Consider the following 11,132-nt stretch of genomic DNA (forward strand, 5'->3'; position numbering starts at 1 on the left):
CACGGCAGCTGCAGTGCTGGGCGGCTGGAAGCGACTACGGGGCATGGGCCGAGCTGAGGCCATGGCCGCCTACCTGGCCCTGGCGGCGCAGTGTCCGGGGTTCGGCGCTGCTCGGTATGACGTTCTGGAGCTGAGCACGGTGAGGGGGAGAAGGGAGAAGGGGACTCTGGCGGCCCAAGCACCACACCTTTGCCCCAGAGCCACAGGTCCCACGGAGGGTCACATCATTCCCCACATCTAGGACAGCTGCCCACCTCAAACCCCAGGAGTCACCAGCCCTTGGGCCCTCACATCCCTGGAGCCTTAGCCCCCTCCACACACGTGCTGTGAATCATAGGGGGATCAGGAAACTCCTGCGCACAGACCCCATCTCCCCCTACCAAAAATAACGCTGGACTCCTCCTTCCACCCTGACTCTGCCCCTATGTCTGCAGGAGCCTGGTGGGGGTGCTCCACAGAAGCTATGCCTGGGCTTGGGAGCCAAGGCCATGTCCCTCTCCCGGCCGGGGGAGACAGAGCCCATCCACAGTGTCAGCTATGGCCATGTGGCCGCCTGCCAGCTAATGGGCCCCTACACTCTGGCCTTGAGGGTGGGAGAGAGCCAGCTCCTCCTGCAGAGCCCCCAGGTGAGTGGGAAGAGGAGTTGTGGGAGGAGGAGAGAAGGGAAGGGATGTCAGGAAACATTTTCGGAACACCAAGCATGGGCCAGGTAGAGTTCTAAGCACTGGGGATCCAGCAGTGATCACAGACAAGCTGAAGGAACTTACACTAGACTGGGGGAATCAGACAATAAACAAGGAATCCCAGGCTATGAAGACAGTGAGAAATGCTACAAAGGAAAGAATGATATGACAGGAAGTCAGAGAAGGGTTCTCAAAAAGGGTGCCATTTAAGCTAGCCAGGGAAGACCCCGGGGAACAGCATTCCAGGTGGAAAGAATTGCAAGGCGGCCGGGTGCAGGGGCTCGGGCCTGTAATCCCAGCACTTTGGGAGGCCGGGGCAGGTGGATCCCGAGGTCAGGAGGTCGAGACTCTCATCCTGACCAACATGGTGAAACCCTGTCTCTACTAAAAATACAAAAATTAGCTGGGGGTGGTGGCGCACACCTGTAGTCCCAGCTACTCGGGAGGCTGAGGTAGAAGAATTGATTGAACCTGGGAGGCAGAGGTTGCAGTGAGCCGAGGCACTCCAGCCTGGCAACAGAGCAAGACTCCATCTCAACACCACCACCACCAAAAAAAAAAAAAAAAAATAGAATGTTAGAAGAGCAGAAAGAACCAAGTATGACTGGCACATAGAAATGAAGGAGACAGTGGTGATAAGGAAGAAAAGGTTGCAGGGCCATAGCACGTAGGACCGTGGTGGGGAAACTGGAGCCCTAGAGCCTGAGAAAGGATGAGAAAAAGAAGAGAACCTGGCAGTGCCTGTTGCACACTGACCTCTGCCCTCTTAGGTGGAAGAGATCATGCAGCTGGTGAATGCCTACTTGGCCAACCCCTCCTCCGAGAGGCCCTGCAGCAGCTCTTCTCATCCATGCCAAGACCTGCCAGACACCTCCCCTCCCAGCCAGCACCCGGGCCTGGATGAGCCCCAGGGACAGTCTGGCTGCTTGGGGCAGCTGCAGGACTGAGCCTGCCAAGAGGTCACGACTTCCCTCCTGCCTCCAGCCTGGGCCAGGACTGCTCCGAGATTTGAGGGAAACATGGACCCTTTTGGCCCTGCAGGGACAGGGCACATCCCACACCCAAGGGCTACAATGGGTGTGGGCAATTTTCTAGTTTGTTTCTTAATTTATTTGTAGAAGAGAAGCAAAAAAAAAAAAAAAAAGTTTCTTATTTACACAAACCCTTCCTGTGGGAGTGTTATTCAGTGGGACAAGTTAGAACCCCATAATGCAGAGCCTCGCCTCGGGACGCCCACACCCTGGGCTTTTACCAGGCTCTGGGGGAAGTCTGGACACCACAGCACTTCACCCGCCCCCTCCTTGACCTTCCAGACTTAACCTCCTCCTGGCCATTATGCTGCCATAGGCTTGTGGGTAGAGCAGGCAAACAGGCCTCATCGGAAGGTGGCAGTTACTCACCCTCCCTTCTTCATTGAGTGGCATATGGATGGCCTCCTGGAATCCCTGAGGCTGGAGGGCAATGAGTCATCAGATCTGGCACTGCCCATTTCTTACCCTGGTGTCCAGCTCTGGGCCCATCATTGGTGTGCCTAATGCTTTGGGCCTAGAATGGAGAGAAGCCTGGGGCAGATAACAAACCCATGAATTTCTCTGGCACAGAAAAGTAACTCAGGATGTGCTCAGCCCTACTCCTGAATTCTGTTTCTACTAATCAGGTTGGGTTGAACTGGATTGAGTTCCTGGAACTCTCATGGCCCTGGGCACTGGGAATCTGGAGTCTTGGCTCTTCTGGCCTGCTCGTAATGTAGTGTGCCCTCCTTCGGTAGACCCCACCTCCTCTGCCTTGAGTGGAAGAGGTTGGGGCAACATTGACCCTCACTGGGGCAAAGCTTAGGCACTGAGGAGACAGCAAACCTCAGTAAAGCTCTGTAATCTTGAGACAAGGGCTGACGCTAGTAAAACAGCCTAGTTCAAGGTGAGGGATGCCAGTGGAAACAGTGAACACACTAAGATTTGGACTTAGTGGTAAGATGTTGGAGGAGGTGAAAGCCACCCTACTGTCAGATGCCTAGAAACTGGACCCCTTCACTACCCCTCGTATTCACAGATCAAGCCCTGGCTATACTGACAACCAAGCTTTATTACTTTATTAGAGCTGAACAAGCATATCAAGAGTTAGGGCATGGAAGGGAGGAAGCCGGACCAGCTCATGGGCTGGAGATGAACCAAGAAGGGTTGTCCATGAGGTGAAGTTGGGTCAGAGGGAGCAGGCATGGTCGAGGCTGTGCTTCCCATCCAGGAGTAGTGGGGAGGGAAATCACTGCTCCTGGGTGCCCCAGGAAATGTAGTCTGGCTGGGTGGCTGCATGATACTCATCAATGAGCTCCTGAACAACCTCCCTAGACCTGTCCATCTCATCAAAGTTGTCCTTGAACATGTCCTCCTTACGGAACTGCTCAAGGAAGGCATCCCGCTTCCGCAGCTTGTCAAACTGCTGGCAGGAACTTTCAAAGAGCTGAAAGAGATGAAAATTTCCAAAATGCGAGCCAGGGGGTTAGGAGTGAACTTGGGGAAGATGATGAAGATAGCCAGTGGAACAGACTCTCCTGAGAAGAACAGAAACCTAGACTCACCGAGGAGATGCTGGTGTGGTTGGCCATCATGAGCCCACTGACCCGGTGGGCCGAGGGCAGGTAGGGAGACTTCCTCGACAGGGCCACTTGGATGCTGGCGGGGCCCCACGGGATGAAGTTGGCCAACTTCCGTTCCCGGATCCTCTGCAGGCTCTTGTGGACCTGGGGTGGGCACAGGAGCAGTGGAAGTGGCCTCTCCTCTACCCCTGTGGGTCCAGGGTGCGGGATGAAGGGGCCTCCCCTACCTGGGTGGGGTCCACCTCTCCCTGGATGATGTTGAGGATGGCGATGTAGCAGTGGTTGGTCTGGCGGTCTCGGCCTGTGGACACCATCACGTTCTTGGGCTGCAGCAGCCGCCTCATGACATCCAGGACCGTGGTCTTCCTCACGCTGGCCACCTGATGGGACAGTGAGACAGGAACCTGGCCAGCGCTCAGGGCAGAGTCCCCCTTTGGCTTCTCCTTGGCAGAAGCCAAAGGCAGAAGGAGAGTGGAGAGCAAGTTAGTAAGAAAGTCGCCTGCTCTGTGCTAGTCCCTGAGCACAGTGCCTCGGGGCCCGCAAAGGCCAGCTCCTGGGGCAGTGGGGAAGACAGAAAGGCTAGGGCAGGGCCTGCTGAGCCCAGGGCCGGCCTGGCCTGGGACACTGAAGGCTGCTCTTACTGATTGATCCGTAGTGAGCGGGGTGTAGCCGGTCATGAGGAAGTGGAGCCGTGGGGTGGGAATGAGTGAGGCGATGAGGCCGATGAGGTCATTGTTCATGTAGCCGGGGTAGCGCAGGGTGGTGGTGCTGGCCGACATGATGGTGGACACCTGGGGACAGGTGTGCCATGTCATGGGCCTCGGCCTGGGTGGGACTTTCCTTCCCCAGATGACCCTCCAGCAAGGAAGACTTTCAGTCCAAAGGAGTCCAGGAGTGGGGGCCCACCAGCTGGTTGATCTGGGAGAAGGACGGGTTCTGGATGTGCAGGCGGTCTGTGGCAATCCGGTTCAGGGCTGTGTTGTCCAGCACCACCTGCGGGGACAGAAGAGGGTCACAGCATCTTGAGGATAAAATGGGCACAGAAATAAAATATTGGCTTAGCCCCTGCTGAACTCCAAAGCCAGGAAGTAGGTTTGTTAGTTTAAAAAAAAGTACTGCTGGACGTGGTGGCTCATGCCTGTAATCCCTGCCCTTTGGGAGGCCAATGTGGGAGGATCACTCGAGGCCGGGAGTTGGACACCAGCCTGAGCAACACAGCAAGATGCCATCTCTGTAAAAAATATACATAAAGAATAACAGAAAGAAAAGTACTGTTTCTGGGGCATCATGAGATACTCTCAGACTACGCAGGGCAGTAAACAAACCCGTGAGTACCCACATGTGCCATACACTGTGCTTGGCTCTGGGGAGACCACAGAGAGGAACAGGCACCATGTTTCCCTTCATTAGGCCTACAGTCTCGTGGAGGGAGGCACACTAAATATAAAACAAAAAAGTATAGTTAACTCCCTGAAATACACATAAAGGAATCTGATCTTGACTGAGTAGTCAGGAAAGGTTTTGCTAAGAAAGTTTTCCTTGAGCTGAGAGTACAAGCATAAGGGGACATGAAGTAGGCAAAGGTGGGGTACATGGTGGTGGGGGGAAGCTATATTCACTTCGTTGAGAGTTTTGCTGCCTAAAAGGATTCTAAGAAACTTAGAGGTCAGGACCTTATTTCCTAATTTGGCCCACGGGTATGGCTTTGTTGGTCCTCTGTTCTGTGTGTATAGGGGCTGGGGAAGGGCGGGGTGAATGAGACTCACTGGCCTGAGGAGACAGACCAAAGTCCTTTACTCTTTTTTTTTCTTTTTGTTTTTAAACACAAGGTCTTGTTCTGTTGCCCAAGCTTGAGTGCAGTGGTGTGATCATGGCTCACTGCAGCCTTTTCTTCCTGAGCTCAAGCAGTCACCCAACCTCAGCCTCCCGAGTAGCTAGGACTACAGGCGCACACCACCATGCCCGGCTAGTTTTTTTTTTATGTTATTTTTTGAGGCGGAGTCTCACTTTGTCACCCAGGCTGGAGTGCAATGGCGTGATCTTGGCTCACCACAACCTTTGCCTCCGGGTTCAAGCGATTCTCCTGCCTCAGCCTCCAAGTAACTGGGACTACAAGCACATGATACCAGGACCGGCTATTGTTTTTTTTTTGAGATGGAGTCTCACTCTATCACCCAGGCTGGAGTGCAATGGTGCGATCTCAGCTCACTGCAACCTCTACCTGCAGGGTTCAAGCAACTCTCCTGTCTCAGCCTCCTGAGTAGCTGGGACTATAGCTGGGACTACAGGCATACGTCACTATGCCCAGCTAATTTTTTTAGTAGAGACAGGGTTTCTTCATGTTGGTTAGGCTGATCTCAAACTCCCAACCACAGGTGATCCACCCACCTCAGTCTCCCAAAGTGCTGGGATTACAGGTGTGAGCCACCGCGCCCAGCCCTAATTTTTGTATTTTCTGTGGAGATAGGGTTTCACATGTTGCCCAAGCTAGTATTGAACTCCTGAGCTCAAGCAATCCATCTGCCTCGCCTCCCAAAGTGCTAGAATTACAGGCATGAGCCACCACACCCAGCCCCTCAACTCTTTCTTTGCTCACCACACAGTCTGCGTTCTGCGTCAGCCTCTTGAGTGTCAGGAGTGAATTGTACGGCTGAACCACCACGTCACTCATCTCGTCCTGGTAGGGAAACACTGAATAAGTCTGCACCAGCTTCTTGGGGTACCTGAGAGAAAAGAGGGTGGTGGCATAGTGAGCGGGAAGGACCCCCCATCACTGCCCATCTGTGCCATTTTGTACAAAAGGGGTGAGGGCAGAACTGAGTCTTCAGAGCCAAAAAGGATAAACCTGAAAGCTTCAAACTCTGTAGATCCCCTCCCCTCCACAGGTAAGCCCCCACCCCCCAAAATAGTTTCCAACATGGTCCTTGGGTAGGTCTGTCCCTATGACTCAAAAGGGGTAGTGGCAGAGTTTCTAGCTCAAGAGAAAAAAAGCAATGACATTATCCAGGGAACCAGGGTTAATGCCCTCTCCCCAAACACAGGCTTGCCTGTCATTCAGTCGCTCCAGGAGGTAGGAGCCCAGGCCAGAACCTGTACCCCCAGCGATGGAGTGACACAGCACGAAGCCCTGTGTGTATACAGGAATAAACAGACTCAGTTTCTCCTGCCACACTCTCACAACACAATTCTGATACCAGATGGGTGGGGTTTTACCACACACATCAGGTAAGCAGCCAATTCTACAGTAGATGCCAGCTGGGTATCCACTAATTCACTTGAATTCTGGACTACCTACAGACTGTCCCTAACTTAGGATGGTTTAATTTAAGATGTTTTGGCTTTATGATGGGTTTATCAGGACGTAATCCCATCTTAAATCAAGAAGTATCTGAATTACAATGGTTCAATTTGCAATTTTTCAACTTCATGATGGGCTTATTGGGTTATAACCTGACGCATTTCTACTTACGATATTTTCAATTTTTTTTCTTTTTTTGAGACGGAGTCTTGCTCTGTCACCCAGGCTGTAGTGCAATGGCCCAATCTTGGCTCACTGCAACCTCTGCTTCCTAGGTTCAAGCCATTCTCCTGCCTCAGCCTCTCAAGTAGCTGGGACTACGAGCATGCACCACCATGCCTGCCTAATTTTTGTATTTTTAGTAGATATGGGGTTTCACCATTTTGGTCAGGCTGGTCTTGAACTCCTGACCTCAAGTGATCTGCCCACCTCGGCCTCCCAAAGTGCTGGGATTACAGGCATGAGCTACCGCACCCAGCCTCAAATTTGTTTTGGTTTTAGGGACAGGATCTCACTCAGTCCCCCAGACTGCAGTGCAGTGGTGTGATCATAGCTCACTGCAGCCTTGAATTCCTGGGCTCAAGGCATCTTCCTATCTCAACCTCCAAGTAGCTAGGACTACAGGCATGCACCACCATGCCTGGATGATGTTTGTATTTTTTGCAGAGATGGGGTTTCACCATGTTGCCCAGGTCCTGGGCTCAGGTGATCCACCTGCTTCAGCCTCCCAAAGTGCTGGGATTACAGGCATGAGCCACTGTGCCTAGTCAATATTTTCAATTTGTGATGTGTTTACATCCTGATAAGCCCACTGTAAGTTGAGAAGTATCTGTACCTGAAGATAGCATCGGATCCCACAGAGTGAAGGCTCAGTCCCACAAGACTCTCCCACTTCCAATGCCAATACAAGCTTCAGGTTGTTTTATCTGTGCCTCTGACCAATCAGCTATAAATTGGGGTTCTCACGACTGCTCCTTGGGTTCAATTAATTTGTTAGAGTAGCTCACAGAACTCAAGGAGACACCTACTTACGTTTACCCATTTGTTATAAAGGATATTTTAAAGGATACAAATAAACAGCCAGATGAAGAGATACCGAGGGGAAGCTCTGGAAGGGTCCGGCGCACAGGAGCTGCTGCCCTGTGGTGTTGGGTTTGCAGCCTCCCGGCCTGTGGATGTGTTCTTGTTCACCTTCCTGGAAGCCCCCGAACTCAGTCCTTTTGGATTTTTATGGAGGCTTCATTACATAGGCATGACTGATTAAATCATTGACAATTGGTGCTCTACTCAATCTTCATCCCTCTCCCTTCCCCAGAGGTGAGGGATGGGCCTGTAAATTCCAACCCTCAGAGCACCAGGTTTGTTCTCCTGGCAACCAACACCCCATCCAGTGGCTATCTGGGACTTTCCAAAAAATCGCCTCTTTAACATAAGCTCAGGTTTGGTTGAAAGGCACTTGTTCCTCCTTAGTGCAGCAGTTAGTAAAATTAACTAATCAAAATAAAATGAAAGATTAATCTAAAAGAAAGGGGCTTGTTATAAATAACAAAAGACTGTCTTTCACCTTTATCACTCTGGAGCTGTTCTGGAGCTGTTTCAGAAATCAAGGACGAAAGGTCAAATATTTTAACAAAACATACTCTTATTGCTCTAGTCCCTTAGGAAATTACATAGGTTATAAGAGCTGTAAGCCAGGAACAGATCGCTCCCAGCATGGGGAGAGATGGAGAGGCAGTCTCCAAGGATCTGGAGGAGAGACTTCGGCATGGCTCATTCCCCATTCCCAAAACGCCCATGTCTCAAAGCTTCCTCTTACGCATCCAGGCTGAGGCTCCTTGGGAAGGTTTGGAGCTGGAGAAGACGCTGAATGACTCATGCCTAAGGGGCCAGTGCCATTCAGATTTATGACTTCCTTGAGAACAAAGATTATATTTTATTCACCTCAATATCCCACATCTGATGCTCCATAAATGGGTTTTGAATTGAATTGCTCCCCTCACATCACCTATCCAGGCCACCTCCTGACCTTTCCCCAGCACTCTTCAGCCTCCCTGCCCATTCCTTCCCCCACTCCATAACTTCACCTCTAAACTGTCACTTCCATCTGCTTCTCGGTCTATGATATCAAAGATGTCTTCATGAATTTTCTCACCCTGTATAGAGACATGGAAAGGGAGGGTCAGGCCAAAGGTTCCAGAGCGCATCTTTTCTCAGCACAGCACTGTCTACCTTGGAATACTGTTGCCACCCTGAAGCAAAGCCTAGGCTGTAGCCCTCAACCTAGAAGTGCTACTATTGCAAATGATTTGCACAAAATTTGCATAAACCTCTCCCTGGCTGTCCCTCTTGTTCAGGGAATCCTTTTGTCTCTTATTTTCTGTCAGTCCGGTCAAATTCCTAGTAGCTTGAGCCTGCCTTGCCTCTGGATGGGAATATCAAAGGTCTCTGGAATAGTCACCTGCACACCTGGGAGAATCCACTGGCCCAGTTGTTGCCAGCTCCTCCTCCATGCTCCGACAGGTAGATGTTCTCTGGGTTGTAGAGCTTGGCATAGGGGGAGTTGAGGATGGAGTGGATCACCCGGGGCTCCAGGTCCAGCAGCACGGCCCGGGGGATGTAGTGCTCATCGTCTGCCTGTCAAGGGGAGTCCAGGAGGGGGCCCAATCAGCTAGGGTGGCCCAAGTCCTAAGTCCTCTCAACTCTGGCTCCCTCCGGCCCTCCCTCCTCAAGCCAGCCGCCTGGCCCCTCTGCCCAGAAGGGTTCCCAGTACCAGGCCACTCCCTTCCCTTCCACCCCCTCGGGCCATTACCGCCCCTGGCCAAGTCGCTGGGGGCACCTGGTAGAAAAAGACGTCCTTGCGGTCAGTGCCTTCGGTGGCGAACTCCTCCACGATGCCCTCGGGGCTGATACCATGCTCAGCGCACAGCTGTTTCCAGAACTCGAACCCAACTAGGGGAGGGGGGAGATGCCCGGGTCTGATGGAACCTTAAGGCCTGAGGAGCCCAGTTTTAGTCTCAGAGGCCGACACGATCAGAGGGTGGACCCAAGATGCCTGGGTCTGGTGGCTGCCCCAGCCCCGGGCTGGAAGCGCAGCTCTCGGTCTGGGTTATCCAGAGCAGCAGGCTACGGGGTTCATGGAAAGGGAAGGGGGACTGGTGGAAGCCAGGCACTTGGGTGGGACCCGAAGGGGCAGAACCAGAGACCGGTGGGGGCGGCGCTCGCTTGCTCACTCTGGTTGCCGCACTGGCCCAGCTGCAGGGTGATGATCTCCCGGGGCATCGCTCTTCAGACGTGGGCGCCCCAGTCCCGGCCTGGCGAGAGTCACGGCTGAGACGAATGCCTGGCAGCCAGGCGCGCAGGACGTGGGGAGCGCGCGCTCTCTTCGCCTCTTGACGCGGATGCTCGCTCTGCGCGTGTGCAGCGCAGGCCTCTCCTCGGCCGGTGGGCCGGGGAGCCCAACCTGGGCATCATTTTCTCCCTCAGCAGTCGCAGCTAGAATTCGGTACAGGCGCACAGTCACGCCACGCCTGCTCCTGCCCACCGCTCCGCGCCTGCGCAGTGAGACTCGTTAGGGGTGGCAGGGTCGGAACATGGATGTGTGGGGGAGGGGAAGGGACAGGAGGGGAGGGGAGGGGAGGGGAGAGGCGGGAAAGGGAAGGGAGGGGAGGGGAGGGGAGGGTCGAAGCGACCAGGTGGACGTGCTTGTCCACGTGTAAGGAGTCACCTACCTATATTGGTAGGTGAGGACTCTGCCAGCTTTGCTAGGTCCAAGGGCTAGAAGCCAGCTTTTCTTCGTTTAAATTTCGATTTTTCAATGGTGTTACAATACATACACATGTATGTTACCTTTTCGTTTTTTATTTTTTAGAAGTGTCTCGCTCTGTCGCCCAGGCTGGAGTGCAGTGGTGCGATGGTAGCTCACTGTAGCCTCGAACTTCTGGCTTAAGTGATCCTCCCACTTCAGCCTCCCGAGTAGCTGGGACTACAGGCGTGTGCTACCACGCCCAGGTAATTTTTAAATTTTTAAAATGTATTTTTATAAAGATGGGAATCTCACCGTGTTGCCCAGGGTCTTGAATTCCTGGCCTCAATCAATCCTCCTACCTCGGCCTCCCAAAATGCTGGGATTACAGGCATGAGCCACCACTCCTGGCCAAAATTTACCACTGTAACCATTTGTAATTCCTACATACAGTTCTGTGGCATCAAGTACACTTACATTGCTCTGTAACCATCACCAGCATTCTTTTCTAGAACTTTCTCATCTTCCCAAACTGAAACTCTATAGCGATTAAACAGTAACTTCCCGTTGAGTACTCTAGGCACCTGATATGAGTAGAATTGTACAGTATTTTTTTTTTGGGTCTGGCTTCTTTCACTTAACATAATATCTTCAAGATCCTTCCATTTTGTAGCATGTGTCAGAATTTCCTTCCTTTTTACAATGGAATAATATTACGTTGTATAGATGTACCACATTTTGCATAACCATTCATCCCTCCATGCACATTTGGGTTGCTTCCACCTTTTGGTTGTTGTGAATGTTGCTGCTTTGAAT

The 11,132-nt window shown here is 52.4% G+C and overlaps 2 protein-coding genes across 3 annotated transcripts in view; one reads left to right on the forward strand and one right to left on the reverse strand.

Annotated features, from left to right (window-relative positions):
• The window catches only part of PLEKHH3 (pleckstrin homology domain containing, family H (with MyTH4 domain) member 3), a 10,598-nt gene extending 8,753 nt beyond the window's left edge, over positions 1-1,845 (forward strand). Inside the window, exons 13-15 of the mRNA XM_011929935.1 lie at positions 2-139; positions 435-626; positions 1,454-1,845. Of these exons, the coding sequence (XP_011785325.1) occupies positions 2-139; positions 435-626; positions 1,454-1,630 (507 nt within the window). The 3' untranslated portion in view covers positions 1,631-1,845. The remainder of the gene's footprint in view (position 1; positions 140-434; positions 627-1,453) is intronic.
• A 900-nt stretch (positions 1,846-2,745) lies between these two features.
• On the reverse strand, positions 2,746-10,109 carry TUBG2 (tubulin, gamma 2). Of its 2 annotated transcripts, XM_011929692.1 has the most exons (12): positions 9,805-10,108; positions 9,411-9,523; positions 9,041-9,208; positions 8,659-8,727; positions 8,139-8,165; positions 6,324-6,403; positions 5,873-5,999; positions 4,183-4,269; positions 3,918-4,067; positions 3,504-3,656; positions 3,259-3,420; positions 2,746-3,140 (listed from the first exon to the last, which is right to left on the reverse strand). In XM_011929692.1, the coding sequence occupies exons 1-12, from the start codon at positions 9,851-9,853 to the stop codon at positions 2,943-2,945; spliced, it is 1,383 nt and encodes a 460-aa protein (XP_011785082.1). In that variant the 5' UTR covers positions 9,854-10,108; the 3' UTR covers positions 2,746-2,942. The 2 variants fall into 2 exon arrangements, with proteins under 2 accessions (XP_011785082.1, XP_011785083.1); XM_011929693.1 differs by lacking the exon at positions 8,139-8,165 and having other exon boundaries at positions 9,805-10,109.
• Between the last annotated feature and the right edge of the window lie 1,023 nt (positions 10,110-11,132).

Source organism: Colobus angolensis, unplaced genomic scaffold (genome assembly GCF_000951035.1).
Source record: "Colobus angolensis palliatus isolate OR3802 unplaced genomic scaffold, Cang.pa_1.0 Scaffold83, whole genome shotgun sequence".
NCBI classification, from domain to species: domain Eukaryota; kingdom Metazoa; phylum Chordata; class Mammalia; order Primates; family Cercopithecidae; genus Colobus; species Colobus angolensis.

Coding starts and splice junctions, on each gene's coding strand:
- TUBG2 (XM_011929692.1), bottom strand. CDS start 9,853: ATGCCCCGGGAGATCATCACCCTGCAGCTGGGCCAGTGCGGCAACCAG. Junction 8,166..8,658: donor ATGGAAGTGACAGTTTAGAG/GTGAAGTTATGG, acceptor TTTCTGAAACAG/CTCCAGAACAGCTCCAGAGT. Junction 4,068..4,182: donor TCTCCCAGATCAACCAGCTG/GTGGGCCCCCAC, acceptor ACCTGTCCCCAG/GTGTCCACCATCATGTCGGC.